We start from the raw sequence: 17,722 nt of genomic DNA on the forward strand, positions 1-17,722 counted from the left end.
AGTGTGTGGGGGTGAGAATGGGGTAGAAGTGAGGATGCATTTATTTCCAGGTGGGCAGGTTCTCTTTTAGGTGCCTTCTAGAGGAAAAGTAAGTCACTGGAGGCGTGAAATGGGGGTAAGCACAGGCAGGGTGAGGGAGTGAATGTTGCAACTTCTCTCCTGCAATTTCAGTTGAAGAAGATGATGGATGAGAAGTAAAAGAGGTGAGGGGAGGGGGGAAGAATAGAACTGAGGTGGTTCAGTCTGAAAAGAAGCAGTGACCACAATGTTGTCCTGTCACAGGACCTGGGAACAGCAAAGAAAATGTCCCTGGGGTGGTTTGAATACCAATAGCCTCCCGAGGCTCATATATCCGGTTGCTCAGACATTGGAAAATGGCACCACTTGAAAAGGGTCAGGGTGTGTGGCTTTTTTGAAGAAAGTGAGTTACTAGGGGTTGACTTTGAGTTTTCAAATTGCCCTGCCAGCCCAGTCTCTCCCTCTCCCTCCCCCTCTCCCTCTCCCCCTCCCTTTCCCTTTCCCTCTCCTCCCTCCCTCCCGCTCCCTCTCTGCCTGTGAATCAGAATATAACTCTAAGCTGCTACTCTAGCACCATTCCTGCTCAAATGCCACTATGTTCCCCACCATGAAACTGTAAGCCAGCCCACAGTTAAATGTTTCCTTTTATGAGAGTTGTTTTGGTCATGGTGTTTCTTCACAGCACCCAAAGGTTGAAAGGGCAGTGCACCTACCTACTGTGGCAACTATGAGAAGTTACCCAATGGAGCACACGTGTGGAGGGACCACCTGTTACAGGAGCCTCTGTTAGTTTTTGTTGATCCTCTGTTGTAACAAACATACAAGGGAAATTCTACCAGAGCTGCAGGATTCTAGAAGATTTAAAGCTGTCAGAGAAGGTAGTCTTAGGAAACAATAAAGTAAATAAAAATCACTATTCTAATGAACTCACAAATAAGTCGCTCAGCTGGTATAATGATACACACACACACACACACACACACACACACACACACACACACACGCACATCCCCAGTCCTAGCTCTCTACTCTCAGTGAATGTCTGATGTCAGAATGGCCGTTCTGAGATCATGGAACTTTGCTTAGAGTTTTATAATTTTACATTTTATTCACTAATGCAGTTATTATACTATCAATGAACCCATTAATGTATTTAAAAAGAACTAATTGAGATCTATAATCTTAAAAGTTAAAACTCCAGGAGACACCGCCGGAACCTGAAGGAAACAGACCGGATAAACGGTTCTCTGCACCCAAATCCCGTGGGAGGGAGAGCTAAACCTACAGAGAGGCAGACACGCCTGGGAAACCAGAAGAGACTACACTCTGCGCACATCCAGACGCCAGAGGAAAAAACCAAACGCCATCTGGAACCCTGGTGCACGGAGGCTCCCGGAAAGAGCGGCGCAGATCTCCTCGGTTGCTGCCGCCGCGGAGAGGTCTTAGGCAGTACCCCACGAGCACACTTGAGCCTCGGAACCTCAGGTAGGACCAACTTTTCCCCTGCAAGTGACCTGCCTGGTGAACTCAGGACACACAGAGGCAGAATTCCTCTGAGACCGGGCACTTCCTGTGTTTACCGGAAGTCCCACACCCGCGGATCCCGGCCCGCAGCAGCTCTCTGCTCCCAAACCCCGTGGGTGAGAGACCTCACCGCCTGGTCAGGTGGGCACTCCTGAGGCTGCAGAGCGGAGGAGACCACCAACACTGCCCACCCCTGCCCACATCCCTGGCCCAAGAGGAAACTGTATAAGGCCTCTGGGTTCCCGTAGGGGAGGGCCCAGGAGCGGCAGGACCCCTGCGCCTGAGACACCGCCAGAACCTGAAGGAAACAGACTGGATAAACAGTTCTCTGCACCCAAATCCCGTGGGAGGGAGAGCTAAACCTACAGAGAGGCAGACACGTCTGGGAAACCAGAAGAGACTACACTCTGCGCACATCCAGTCGCCAGAGGAAAACACCAAACGCCATCTGGAACCCTGGTGCACAGAGGCTCCCGGAAAGAGCGGCGCAGATCTTCCCGGTTGCTGCCGCCGCGGAGAGGACTTAGGCAGTACCACACGAGCACACTTGAGCCTCGGAACCTCAGGTAGGACCAACTTTTCCCCTGCAAGAAACCTGCCTGGTGAACTCAAGACACAGGCCCACAGGAACAGCTAAAGACCTGTAGAGAGGAAAAACTACAAGCCCGAAAGCAGAACACTCTGTCCCCATAACTGGCTGAAAGAAAACAGGAAAACAGGTCTACAGCACTCCTGACACACAGGCTTATAGGACAGTCTAGCTACTGTCAGAAATAGCAGAACAAAGTAACACTAGAGATAATCTGATGGCAGGAGGCAAGCGCAGGAACCCAAGCAACAGAAACCAAGACTACATGGCACCATCAGAGCCCAATTCTCCCACCAAAATAAACATGGAATATCCAAACACACCAGAAAAGCAAGATCTAGTTTCAAAATCATATTTGATCATGATGCTAGAGGCCTTCAAGAAAGACGTGAAGAACTCCCTTAGAGAACAAGTAGAAGCCTACAGAGAAGAATCACAAAAATGCCTGAAAGAATTCCAGGAAAACACAATCAAACAGTTGAAGGAATTAAAAATGGAAATAGAAGCAATCAAGAAAGAACACATGGAAACAACCCTGGATATAGAAAATCAAAAGAAGAGACAAGGAGCTGTAGATAGAAGCCTCACCAACAGAATACAAGAGATGGAAGAGAGAATCTCGGGAGCAGAAGATTCCCTAGAAATCATTGACTCAACTGTCAAAGATAATGTAAAGCGGAAAAAGCTACTGGTCCAAAACATACAGGAAATCCAGGACTCAATGAGAAGATCAAACCTAAGGATAATAGGTATAGAAGAGAGTGAAGACTCCCAGCTCAAAGGACCAGTAAATATCTTCAACAAAATCATAGAAGAAAACTTCCCTAACCTAAAAAAAGAGATACCCATAGGCATACAAGAAGCCTACAGAACTCCAAATAGATTGGACCAGAAAAGAAACACCTCCCGTCACATAATAGTCAAAACACCAAACGCACAAAATAAAGAAAGAATATTAAAAGCAGTAAGGGAAAAAGGTCAAGTAACATATAAAGGCAGACCTATCAGAATCACACCAGACTTTTCACCAGAAACTATGAAGGCCAGAAGATCCTGGACAGATGTCATACAGACCCTAAGAGAACACAAGTGCCAGCCCAGGTTACTGTATCCTGCAAAACTCTCAATTAACATAGATGGAGAAACCAAGACATTCCATGACAAAACCAAATTTACACAATATCTTTCTACAAATCCAGCACTACAAAGGATAATAAAGGGTAAAGCCCAACATAAGGAGGCAAGCTATACCCTAGAAGAAGCAAGAAACTAATCGTCTTGGCAACAAAACAAAGAGAATGATAGCACACAAACATAACCTCACATCCAAATATGAATATAACAGGAAGCAATAATCACTATTCCTTAATATCTCTCAACATCAATGGCCTCAACTCCCCAATAAAAAGACATAGATTAACAAACTGGATACGCAACGAGGACCCTGCATTCTGCTGCCTACAGGAAACACACCTCAGAGACAAAGACAGACACTACCTCAGGGTGAAAGGCTGGAAAACAACTTTCCAAGCAAATGGTCAGAAGAAGCAAGCTGGAGTAGCCATTCTAATATCAAATAAAATCAATTTCCAACTAAAAGTCATCAAAAAAGATAAGGAAGGACACTTCATATTCATCAAAGGAAAAATCAACCAAGATGAACTCTCAATCCTAAATATCTATGCCCCAAATACAAGGGCACCTACATAGGTAAAAGAAACCTTACTAAAGCTCAAAACACACATTGCACCTCACACAATAATAGTGGGAGATTTCAACACCCCACTCTCATCAATGGACAGATCATGGAAACAGAAATTACACAGAGACGTAGACAGACTAAGAGAAGTCATGAGCCAAATGGACTTAACAGATATTTATAGAACATTCTATCCTAAAGCAAAAGGATATACCTTCTTCTCAGCTCCTCATGGTACTTTCTCCAAAACTGACCATATAGTTGGTCAAAAAACGGGCCTCAACAGGTACAGAAAGATAGAAATAATCCCATGCGTGCTATCAGACCACCACGGCCTAAAACTGGTCTTCAATAACAATAAGGGAAGAATGCCCACATATACGTGGAAATTGAACAATGCTCTACTCAATGATAACCTAGTCAAGGAAGAAATAAAGAAAGAAATTAAAAACTTTTTAGAATTTAATGAAAATGAAGGTACAACATACCCAAACTTATGGGACACAATGAAATCTGTGCTAAGAGGAAAACTCATAGCGCTGAGTGCCTGCAGAAAGAAACAGGAAAGAGCATATGTCAGCAGCTTGACAGCACACCTAAAAGCTCTAGAACAAAAAGAAGCAAATACACCCAGGAGGAGTAGAAGGCAGGAAATAATCAAACTCAGAGCTGAAATCAACCAAGTAGAAACAAAAAGGACCATAGAAAGAATCAACAGAACCAAAAGTTGGTTCTTTGAGAAAATGAACAAGATAGATAAACCATTAGCCAGACTAACGAGAGGACACAAAGAGTGTGTCCAAATTAACAAAATCAGAAATGAAAAGGGAGACATAACTACAGATTCAGAGGAAATTCAAAAAATCATCAGATCTTACTATAAATGCCTATATTCAACAAAACTTGAAAATCTACAGGAAATGGACAATTTCCTAGACAAATATCAGGTACCGAAGTTAAATCAGGAACAGATAAACCAGTTAAACAACCCCATAATCCTAAGGAAATAGAAGCAGTCATTAAAGGTCTCCCAACCAAAAAGAGCCCAGGTCCAGACGGGTTTAGTGCAGAATTCTATCAAACCTTCATAGAAGACCTCATACCAATATTATCCAAACTATTCCACAAAATTGAAACAGATGGATCACTCCCGAATTCCTTCTATGAAGCCACAATTACTCTTATACCTAAACCACACAAAGACCCAACAAAGAAAGAGAACTTCAGACCAATTTCCCTTATGAATATCGATGCAAAAATACTCAATAAAATTCTGGCAAACCGAATCCAAGAGCACATCAAAACAATCATCCACCATGATCAAGTAGGCTTCATCCCAGGCATGCAGGGATGGTTTAATATACGGAAAACCATCAACGTGATCCATTATATAAACAAACTGAAAGAACAAAACCACATGATCATTTCATTAGATGCTGAGAAAGCATTTGACAAACTTCAACACCCCTTCATGATAAAAGTCCTGGAAAGAATAGGAATTCAAGGCCCATACCTAAACATAGTAAAAGCCATATACAGCAAACCAGTAGCTAACATTAAACTAAATGGAGAGAAACTCGAAGCAATCCCACTAAAATCAGGGACTAGACAAGGCTGCCCACTCTCTCCCTACTTATTCAATATAGTTCTTGAAGTTCTAGCCAGAGCAATCAGACAACAAAAGGAGGTCAAGGTGATACAGATCGGAAAAGAAGAAGTCAAAATATCACTATTTGCAGATGATATGATAGTTTATTTAAGTGATCCCAAAAGTTCCACCAGAGAACTACTAAAGCTGATAAACAACTTCAGCAAAGTGGCTGGGTATAAAATTAACTCAAATAAATCAGTAGCCTTCCTCTACACAAAAGAGAAACAAGCCGAGAAAGAAATTAGGGAAACGACACCCTTCATAATAGACCCAAATAATATAAAGTACCTCAGTGTGACTTTAACCAAGCAAGTAAAAGATCTGTACAATAAGAACTTCAAGACACTGAAGAAAGAAATTGAAGAAGACCTCAGAAGATGGAAAGATCTCCCATGCTCATGGATTGGCAGGATTAATATAGTAAAAATGGCCATTTTACCAAAAGCGATCTACAGATTCAATGCAATCCCCATCAAAATACCAATCCAATTCTTCAAAGAGTTAGACAGAACAATTTGCAAATTCATCTGGAATAACAAAAAACCCAGGATAGCTAAAACTATCCTCAACAATAAAAGGACTTCAGGGGGAATCACTATCCCTGAACTCAAGCAGTATTACAGAGCAATAGTGATAAAAACTGCATGGTATTGGTACAGAGACAGACAGATAGACCAATGGAATAGAATTGAAGACCCAGAAATGAACCCACACACCTATGGTCACTTGATTTTTGACAAAGGAGCCAAAACCATCCAATGGAAAAAAGATAGCATTTTCAGCAAATGGTGCTGGTTCAACTGGAGGTCAACATGTAGAAGAATGCAGATCGATCCATGCTTATCACCCTGTACAAAGCTTAAGTCCAAGTGGATCAAGGACCTCCACATCAAACCTGATACACTCAAACTTATAGAAGAAAAACTAGGGAAGCATCTGGAACACATGGGCACTGGAAAAAATTTCCTGAACAAAACACCAATGGCTTATGCTCTAAGATCAAGAATCGACAAATGGGATCTCATAAAACTGCAAAGCTTCTGTAAGGCAAAGGACACCGTGGTTAGGACAAATCGGCAACCAACAGATTGGGAAAAGATCTTTCCCAATCCTACAACAGATAGAGGCCTTATATCCAAAATATACAAAGAACTCAAGAAGTTAGACCGCAGGGAGACAAATAACCCTATTAAAAAATGGGGTTCAGAGCTAAACAAAGAATTCACAGCTGAGGAATGCCGAATGGCTGAGAAACACCTAAAGAAATGTTCAACATCTTTAGTCATAAGGGAAATGCAAATCAAAACAACCCTGAGATTTCACCTCACACCAGTGAGAATGGCTAAGATCAAAAACTCAGGTGACAGCAGATGCTGGCGAGGATGCGGAGAAAGAGGAACACTCCTCCATTGTTGGTGGGATTGCAGACTGGTACAACCATTCTGGAAATTAGTCTGGAGGTTCCTCAGAAAATTGGACATTGAACTGCCTGAGGATCCAGCTATACCTCTCTTGGGCATATACCCAAAAGATGCCCCAACATATACAAAAGGCACGTGCTCCACTATGTTCATCGCAGCCTTATTCATAATAGCCAGAAGCTGGAAAGAACCCAGATGCCCTTCAACAGAGGAATGGATACAGAAAATATGGTACATCTACACAATGGAATATTACTCAGCTATCAAAAACAACGGCTTTATGAAATTCGTAGGCAAATGGTTGGAACTGGAAAATATCATCCTGAGTGAGCTAACCCAAACACAGAAAGACATACATGGTATGCACTCACTGATAAGTGGCTATTAGCCCAAATGCTTGAATTACCCTAGATGCCTAGAACAAATGAAACTCGAGACGGATGATCAAAATGTGAATGCTTCACTCCTTCTCTAAAAGGGGAACAAGAATACCCTTGGCAGGGAAGAGAGAGGCAAAGATTAAAACAGAGACTGAAGGAACTCCCATTCAGAGCCTGCCCCACATGTGGCCCATACATATACAGCCACCCAATTAGACAAGATGGATGAAGGAAAGAAGTGCAGACGGACAGGAGACGGATGTAGATCTCTCCTGAGAGACACAGCCAGAATACAGCAAATACAGAGGCGAATGCCAGCAGCAAACCACTAAACTGAGAATAGGACCCCCGTTGAAGGAATCAGAGAAAGAACTGGAAGAGCTTGAAGGGGCTCGAGACCCCATATGTACAACAATGCCAAGCAACCAGAGCTTCCAGGGACTAAGCCACTACCTAAAGACTATGCATGGACTGATCCTGGACTCTGACCTCATAGGTAGCAATGAATATCCTAGTAAGAGCACCAGTGGAAGGGGAAGCCCTGGGTCCTGCTAAGACTGAACCCCCAGTGAACTAGACTGTTGGGGGGAGGGTGGCAATGGGTGGATGGTTGGGAGGGGAACACCCATAAGGAAGGGGAGGGGGGAGGGGGATGTTTACCGGGAAACCAAAGAATTATTATTACGTATTAAATAAATTAAAAAAAAATTAAAAAAAAGTTAAAACTCCAAACTAGTATGTTTCCCTATGACAAAAACAGAGCCTTACCTCTAGACCATGAGCACCAGTATTAAATCCCAGATATATATTAACACCAGTGATTGATGTCTACAAAACATCAATCCCCTCCCCTCCTTTTTCCTTTCTCTTCCACAGCCACATCTCTCCCTCCTGCCCTGGCCTCTTCATTTAGACTGTTAGTTCAGGATTAGCCTGTCAGAAACCATGGCAACCTAACCAAAAAAAGTACACATCTCTACTCTTTGGCCCCTCCTGGAATCTGAATAGTCCTCCCCCCACCTCATTGAGCTCTGAACTCCAGAGTTAGGTCTGGCGCCCCTTATTTCTACCCCTCCATGTACCCCTGGAGCCTGCTTTTGCCTTGCTATTTGGATTTGTTTTACTTTTTCATCCCTGGGTATTGTATCTCAGCTTGCATTTGGTTCTTCCAATCAGTTTGGCACAGACTGATGTTTTAGACTTACATTTCCCAGAAGCCTCTTCTCTCTTATCTAACAAACCCTAGCTATCCATTTAAGACCATTCACGGTCTCTAAAACATCTTCCCACGGAGAATGATAAAGTGGATTCCCCATCTCTCTACATCTACTGAGTTAGGACCAATGTTTCTTGACAGAATGCATCTTTGAGCTCCCAAGAAGACTGTGTTTTATTCTCAAGATCTGACCTTTAACAGTGCCTAAGCCCTCAAACCTATGTAAGCACTGGGTCAAAACACAAATATATGCATATGTACGTGTACACATACACAAACACACACACACACACACAAACACAAATACAAACACAGAGGTACAGATCAAAGGACACAAAACTGGGTGTCAGGTGGGTGGCCAGCCCACTGTGCTGCTCTTTGTGTCAGCTCTGCTGTCTGCTGTGTCAGGTTCTCAGGAAATCTGTTGCTCTCTGGATTGTACCTGGACTGGATGCACTGACTTACCAACCTTAGGAGTCACTTTCAAGAGCAATCCTTAAAGGGAAGACAATGCTAAGTGCAGCCATGGATTGGCACAGCAGGAGAGATTCAGCCTGCCCTGCCCATGAGGGCCAGGGAGGAGGCTCATGGGATTTCCGACCTCCTTAGAGGACATTCATTATCCTGGGCATCAAGAGTCAGGAACAGACTACCATCTGCACACTGTTCTGTTTTGCTTTACTGTTTAAGAAAAAAGTCCACCAAACTAGAAAGAGAGGTGGGATCCAGGTTAGAGTTGAGGTTTACTTCTCAGTATTTATCTGCACAGACCCCTGTGTTTGGAAGTGACCTAGCTCAGTCCTTGGTCACAGCTAAGTTCCCTGGTGAGTGAAAGTGAGCTGAAGGCAGAGAAGACCAGTGTTGTGCAGAAAGCAAGCTCAGCAGAGGCACCAGGGGCTCTGTTGCTTAGCAACCTGCTGAGAGAAGTAATGGCTCCAGGAGGAGTGCAACACATGGATGATGACAGAGGTTGGGTCCTCAGAAGGTCCATTTCTTCCAAAGCTGAGGCCTTGCTGATGCCCGTGAGGTAGGCTGCAGAGTAAGGCATGGCTATCTGGGGTCACATGTTCTTATAATGGCAATGCTTTGACGATCACATCCAGAGATCAGACCCTCTGCAGAGCTTCACCCACACTGAGGTGATGGAGAAGAGGAGGGAGTGGGAGGACCTCCCAGACACTCTAAGGGTGATGGACTTACCGCTTATCCACTTTGCCTCTGGGTCATGGATTTTGAAGTCTTCACTGAAAAGATCTTCCACAGTCACCTTCTTCTTCTGAGACAGACTGGTATCTTCCGCTGGAGAAAGAAAAGACAGAGGGTTAAACCACTGCACACGTGAACATGTGTCTCAAGACACAAGGGAAAAGATATGCATGCAGAACTGAGCTCAGTGGTCCCATGTAGACAAGCAGGCTACTGGGTGTTCAGGGATTCAGAAAACATCCCTTAGAATTTAGTCCCCGCTTGTGTCACTTGCTCCTGGTACCTTTGAGTTAAGGGTTTACTCTTGTTCAGATCAGTGGATACTCACAAATATTTGGATGCAGATGCTGGGGTCAGCACTCCTCCATCTTGACTGAAAACACCTGGGAGAACCTTAATATCCATCCTGAGAGGAAATGCTCAGTTAATGGTCCCTCTGCAAAAGGCTTGAAAATCTGCCAGCTCTTATCCTGCTTACAGAGGTCAAGGTGCCCTGGACCTTGGCTCTCCCTCATAAGACGGTATCTCCATTAGAGCCACAAAACCCATTTATCTGCTTCTGAAATATGTTCAAGGTTCTCCAGGAGGCCTGAGTGAATACATGGGGTACCCAAGGCCAGACCGCCCAAGCTACTTCTCTTACTTTGTGTGAATACTCATGATACCAAATACCTTGTCTACCTGGAATGCTTGCTTCCTTCCCTGTCCTCTTAACTAGAAAATGCCAAATTCACTGGATTTCCTTAAAGACTTGGAATGTCATTTCATCAGCCATGATGTGGGTGAGCTCAGCTAATTAACTGTATGCACATTCTGTATGAGGTGGCTTTGATTTTTGTGGGTGTTTTGTTTGTTTCTTTTCAGGGGTGCAGAGGATTGAGGCTTTGGGCATGGCATCCAAGCAATCTGCCCAGGTCATTGTCATTTGCAGCTGGTGTTTGGTTGTTAAGTTTGTGTCTCTTGCCAATTTCTGACTCCAGAGCCATCTTGGGGCCATCATTGATTGTGCTCACTCTCTGTAGTTCCATTTGCCTGTCCTAGTTTTCCATTTCCAAATGATAGTGTGTCTGACCCAAGCAAGGGACTCTGTAGGGATTGCATATGGAAGGAAGAGTGACCTCAGGACAGAGCCTGCCTTCCGGCTTGTCTGACAATATGTGTTACAGACCTGTGTCCCTTCGTGGACCACACGAATCTGCTTATCAACTCCCTTTCTCCTGTTATACTGACAAGGGGCCCTGCTTTAATTGGATCCTTTCTGAAATGCCCTAGAACTTGTGTATGAACTGGTTTCCTGAATACTAAGTGGGATTATTGTGAATAAAAATCTTAAAAATTGCAAAGGGATACAATTCAAAGATGTCCTTACTGTGAAACGTGATCAGTGATCGCATATGGCTCCATCGAGGTTCCAAACACAACACCTTAAAACAAGCCAAGCCTTCCCTCCCGTGGCTTCCTGTCTGCCACTGAAGCATCCACAGAAAAAGACAGCTTAAAATCCGATGTGTTTTGGCCTCTGTAGACATCAAGCATGTTTGCAGGGTATATAGATATACATGGCCATTCACATTTTTACATAAAATGAAATGCCTAAGCTTGAAAATACTCTTATTTGTTTTAAACATTTTTAATAAACATACAAAGACGTGTAGAGTGGCAGTTTGTGGTAGAAGTAACAGGTGTGAATGTATGTGTATGTGAGTGTATGTGTGAGTGTGTGTTTCACTGAGGCAGGAAACTTGGCTTTGCCCATCAGCAGCCCCATCTTCTGTAGCTGCTCTCTGCAGTGCCTCTGGGCCTTAGTGTGGCTATTATACAATCCACTGGTTTATAGTTTGATTCACTTCCTATGACTTCTGAGGTGATGATGGACATGATGACCTGACCTACGTGTCCATGAGGCATGGTGAGCTCATGCAGGGAGCTCATGGAGACATGGGAGGCAAAGTTAAACAAGCAAGCAGAACACAACCATAATAATAGTGCAACAGTCTTGAGATAGCCAGATTGTCCCCTGGGCAGCAGGAATAAGATTGAAGAAGGAATTTGGGGAAGGTTTTTCTGTAGAAGAAACAGTTTAGCCCAGATACAAGTAACAAAAGAGCATGCATGCTAGGAAGGGCTACAGCAAGAACTGCCAGAGGCCCTGGTGCTTTGAGGACATGGTTTATTGGCAAAGGAGACAGCATGTGCAGGAAACAGCTCGAGATGAAGGCAGATGGATTTTCCATTATGCTTAGATACTCTGTAAGATGATGTTCCCTGGTGGATTCCTTTTCAAATCTGTTGCAAGAGTCTGTTGCGTCTACAGCCCAAGAATGAGTCTTCACATCAGAAATTACAAGTTCCATCAATTAACACCACCCTTGTCTTGTCCTTCATGCCCCAGCTTCTGAAGCTATACCTGAGCCCTCGGGCAGCCTCCACAGCTCTTACTGGCTTCTGTCTTTGAGCATATCTGCCTGATTCCTTCAGTCCTGTCTCTCTGACTTGGTTATTTTTCAGTGTACCTGATGGCCTCTCACACAGCTTTAAGACACATTAAAACTAAGGTCTTAAGTGTAAATCAAGTATATTTTCATCTCTAAAATTCTTGATTGGCTTTTCCAAGATGAGAGACTGTCCTGCCTTCTTTAATCTCATCTAAGCTTCTTTTAAATGCTGCTTCCTGTTTTCCCTCCTGTTTGAATTCCTTAGGCTTCAGTCTTTCCTTGTGTTAAGTTGGTGTTTCACTACATTGGGGCCCAGCATCTGTCATATAGGAGTCCTGGGTGTTGGAGACTGCTGAAGTGTGGCCTTAGAAATGACACTGATGGTTTGGACAGCATCGGGTGACTTCACTAGAACCTTCTCCCCATTAAATTTGTAAAGTACAGGTGAGGGGCAGGTACAGGATAGAAGGAGGCCTGTCATTGGAGGAGAAGAAAGGATGGACGGGAGAGAAGTTTGAAGGAAGAGGAGGAGACTGGAACAGAAAGGAAGAGACAGGGGGAGAGGAGAGGGAGAGAGAGAAGCCGTGGCAGGACGATGGAGGCTGACTTTAAGATTCCGCTCTGTGCATTTAGAGGTTGTTATTAATGTTCCTAAGGGATGGATGGTACTGGGCTTTGTATGTTTAGGTGGGCAACTATATCTTACCAGTTGGGTCAAAGATTATTGTGTTGTGTGTTATTTTATGTGACAATTTGAGTGTAACAAAGTGTGTGGCAGCAGGAGACACTGGGGCGCCAACGAGTTGAGATGTGTTTCCGCCAAGATATCTAACAGATATCTTGGGGTACCACGGTGCCAGACCTAATGGGGTAAAAGACAACCTTTTACTTTATATATTTTTTATATTTTTACAACAACATTGAGCCACCCATAGGTAGCTATAGGAAAGCCTGTCTTCAAACACTCTGCAGGATGCTTCCTTCAGACTGGGTCATAATGGTCACACCATCTTTTCTTCTACCAACAGTTAGCATTGAACCCATCACTGTCTTTGAGCATTTATTCTGTGCAAACTTGGATTTTTTTCCTTTTCCTTTTTAAGAGAGGGGCAGTGACTTCATATTCCCAGGTCCCTCACACATTGTAGATGCCCAACCAACCTTTTTAGAATGAAGAAAGCTTTGTTTTCCTCCCCACCCCACTGCTTTTGCTTATGTCAATTCAACAAGTCTCAGTGTTGCTGTAGTATGTTGTCTATGGCTATGCCCACAGTTTATAAAAGTTCCACAAATGGTAACTTAGCCTAAAAGTTCATATCTTCAAAGCCACCTATGAAAACTAGCAGCATAATAGAATTTTATACACTGTACTTTTTAATTAAAATACCTGTATAAGCCTTCAGTTTTCTTATGCATAACCATAAAACAAGAAATTTTCATTTACTGTTCATATAGCTTCTGAATTCAATCCATCAAAAGTATCCAACCCCTCTTCAGACCATTCAGTCCATTTCTCTATATATTTAAAATAAATAAAAACTTTAAAATATATTTATTGACCTTTGTCCTTTAATGAGTTGTGTCTACTAAGCCTGAAGACTTCATCTTGTCACATACACACAGGTTAAATGTGTGTGTGTTCACTATTCCTCTTTTATTGAAGTGCATATTGATTAGAATAAATGGTTTTATTTAAACATAAAATAAAATTCACATGTCAGTTCCCTTGGCCAAGGTTCTGCTCAATGCATTCAGTCCTGTGTCTGTGAAATTGTCACTGTGATTTCAAAGCCCTTTCTCTGCCCTTAAAAGAAACTTAAAATCATCAAAAGGCATCTCTTCCCATTCTTGTCTATACTGCAGTGAACAACCATGTATAGCATCCCCATTGTGTGTGTGTGTGTGTGTGTGTGTGTGTGTGTGAGTGTGAGAAGCCCTGCAACTGGAGTTAGGGGCAGATAAGCTCTGGTATGGGTGCTGGGAATTAAATCTGGGTCCTCTGGAAAAGCAGCCAGAACTCCTAACCACTGAACCACCTCTCCAGCCCTGAGATGTCTTCCTTATGGTTTCCTAGCTTAGAACCTGTGTCTTGTCATTTGAGCCAGACTGTCTGACCAGGACATCCAGAAAACACTGGAACTGATGACTCTGCTCTCCCCCACCCCGTGTGTGTGTGTGTGTGTGTGTGTGTGTGTGTGTGTGTGTGCACATTTGTCTGCACACATTTGTAGACTAACCTCTTTCATTGAAGTATGCTCTCTTTGAGTTGGAGCAATAGCTCAGCAGTTAAGATTATTGCTAAGAATCTGAGTTTGGCTCCAGCACCCCAAGTTATGTGGCTCTCAACCACCTGTAACTGTACCTTCAGGGAATCTGATTCCCTCATCTGAGGGAATCTAATTCCCTCACCATATGAGCATTTACCGCCTCCCCGCCCCCCACATACACATGCATAATTTGAAATAAAATAAAAGGCAACCTTTAAAAATAGAAATGGGAACTCTTACTAGCCTGGAGTCCACAGATTAGTCCAAGCTCTCTGCCCAGCAAGCTCTCCTGTGTTCACCTCCCCAGTTCTGCGGATACAAGCACATGCCACACTACCTCGCTTTTCTATGTGGGGTCTGGGGCCCAAAGTCAAGTCCTCAGAGGGTGAAATGTCTAGCCCTTATTATTAGGGTGGGTATAGTCTTTGAAGGCCAGAAGGCAGCCCGTGTTAGTGCCTAAGGCCATCAAAGACACCCATGTGCAATTGTTTTTATGGAATTTTGTACCATCCACAATTTATTGGTTGGGGCCTAAACATTGAGGTAACTATATCTCAGGACAGAGACAGAAGAAGAGCTTTCTTTTTATATGTGCTCCTCAACACACACACACACACACACACACACACACACACACACACACATGGGTAGGGGGTATGGCATGAAGCCATAGCAAAAAGCTGCCATCAGCAGGCCAAAGGGAGACCCCACCAGAAAAGAACCCCAGCTGCACTATGACATTGGATTTTTCACTTCCAATAGTATCAGAAAATAAAATTAGCCATTGCCCATGAGTTAGTGCATTTTGTCACAGTAGTGTGACCCAATCAACAAGACTGTAACTATCTCCAAATTTCTGTTGACCAGCACACAAAAGTACAACATTTAAAGGGAGACACTGGGTGGTGTACTCTTCCTAGCTTGGTTTTGCACTCAGTTAGCATATTCCTTGTAAGCAATGTCTACTCTTCTGGTCTTGTAGAAAGAACTCAACAGAACTACAAAGAAAACGGTTTGCTTAAGGATCCCGGGTCCAAGTAACAAGAAGTTAGTTGTAGCTCTTGGTATATCTGAGGAAATGAGACTATATTAAACTTGAGTGCTTGACAGCAAATTGTTCATGTCATGCTATAGCTTTCTTGTTTATGGCTGCAACCATACTTCCAAATTCTTTAAGGGAAATGTGAGAGTATAAATTCATTTGGTGTGTTATTAATATTGCCCACTTAATAAGCAATCCTGTTACCATGTCATTGGAGACTTTGATAAAGAGATTTGAAATATTTCCATAGCTGAAAGCAAGTCTGGGAAGCAGGGCATGGGTGGTAGAGCATGTACCCATGGTGGAGTATGTGTGCCTATGCTGGAGTATGTGCCTGTGATGGTTTGTATATGCTTGGCCCAGGGAGTGGCACCATTAGAGGTGTGCCCTTGTTAGAGTAGGTGTGGGGTTTAAGACCCTTGTCCTAGCTGCCTGGAAGTCAGTTTTCCCCCCTTTGCATTTGGAACAAAATGTAGAACCCTCCTCCTGCATGATGCCTGCCTGGATGCTGCCATGTTTCCACCTTGATGATAATGGACTGAACCCCTGAACCTGCTAGCCCCAATTAAATGTTGTCCTTATATGTGTTACCTTGGTCATGGTGTCTATTCATAACAATAAAAGCCTAAGTCATTGCCCATGCTAGAGTATGTGTCGATGCTGGAGTGGACTTTCAGACATGAGAATTTCCCAAGAGGCAAAGGATACATTGAAGATGAATGGACATATCATGTTTGCATATTGCTATGAAAGAAGGGAATTGAGACCTTAATTAATATTGTTGAACAAAGAAAAGGTAGGTGATGTGCATGAGGCAACTGATTTTCATGATGGCAGCCCATGAGCACTGGGCAGTAAACATAACATGAAGAGTGGCATGGGTGAAGACTAAGCCAAGGACAGAGAGAAACAAAGTCTGGGAGCTGGATTTAACCATAGGAGAAATAGATTATCATGGTGATTTTTGTTAATTCATTACTTTTCTACTGATTTTTAAAAATATATATTCTTGAAAACAGTGAGTATTAATAAAGTCATCTGATGGTTATTCTTGATTGTCATACTGATAGACTTTAGGATCACCATGGAAACAAGCCTCTGAGAATGTCTGGAAGCTTGTAGATTAGGTTAATTAATTCTTCAAGTGGGTGGCAATACCAAGGGCTGTGGTCCTGTACTGAACATGTGAGCACCAGTGTTCATCTCTCTCTGATTCCTGACCAGCTGCCACATTCTTCTGTTCCAGGCCTTCCCAACCACATCTTTCTCAAGTTGCTTTTGTCATGTGTTCTGTGGCAGCAACGATTGAGATATAAATACTACAGGTGTGGTGGCCATAGCTGGTATCCTCATCTAAACGTAAGGCCTCAGCCAATGTGTGCCTAACTGATTCATCCACACCAAGTGAGCCACCTGAACCTTCCTAACAGCACACGCAGCAGCATGACCCAGGTATGCATGGTTCCCAACAGAGAGGGCTGGGTGGTTAACCCTTCAGCAAGAGTAACAAGGGTAGCCACACAGGGCTCCACATGTACCCCAAGATGACCCTTGGCTCTAGAAAGCATTATCTGTTCTGTGAACAGTACATTTTAATCAGAATTTTGCTGGCTTTGTTGATTATTCTCCATTTAACTGCCATTTCTGTTAACTTAATTCAGATGTACATGAAGCTAATGTCTATTGAGCACATGTCAGGAGAAATAAAAACGAAAACTCAGCACAGGGGACACTTGTCTTTTCATCTCAAATTTGGGAAAAACATTAGGGCTGAACATATTTCTATTCTTTTCTCAAAGATGAACAAGAACCAAAATCCTAGCCAAAATGAGTGCTCTGAGGGCCAGGGCTTTATTTCTGTGGGAAGAATGGAAGGGGGGGTGTGTGGAGTTGGGTTCATCTCTCAGCCTGGCTGCACAGTTCTCTCTAGCTACGACTTCTCCCAAGCTTGCGGAGTGTGCATGGGTATCCCTGTCACCCTGAAATAGGCATTCTCCTGTGAGCACACCAAAGCCCTACAGCCTAGTGCTGCCAGTGGTCATGGGGCAGAACACTAGCTTCTCACAATACTGGGGGCAAAGGCTGTCTCACTGGACTGCTTAGCCAGCAGAATTGCATCCTGAGAGCTCTGAAGAAACATCTGCTCTGGTCTTCAGCTTCCTTCCAGAGATTCTGGACCCAATGAAGCATCATGCTTGCCCTTGCCTTCTGAGGACATGGATATCTCTTTTTCTGTCTCTGTCAACTCTGTCCATGTGCTTAGAAACTGTGGGC

At 43.5% G+C, this 17,722-nt stretch overlaps 1 protein-coding gene across 7 annotated transcripts in view; it reads right to left on the minus strand.

Annotated features, from left to right (window-relative positions):
- The window catches only part of Dpp6 (dipeptidyl peptidase like 6), a 919,475-nt gene that overhangs the window by 318,424 nt on the left and 583,329 nt on the right, over nt 1-17,722 (minus strand). For all 7 annotated transcript variants that reach the window (XM_017592501.3, XM_017592503.3, XM_017592504.3 and 4 more), the window contains exon 3: nt 9,699-9,797. In XM_017592501.3, coding sequence (XP_017447990.1) covers nt 9,699-9,797 — 99 coding nt within the window. The remainder of the gene's footprint in view (nt 1-9,698; nt 9,798-17,722) is intronic.

The sequence above is a fragment of the Rattus norvegicus genome, chromosome 4, assembly GCF_036323735.1.
Source record: "Rattus norvegicus strain BN/NHsdMcwi chromosome 4, GRCr8, whole genome shotgun sequence".
NCBI lineage: Eukaryota > Metazoa > Chordata > Mammalia > Rodentia > Muridae > Rattus > Rattus norvegicus.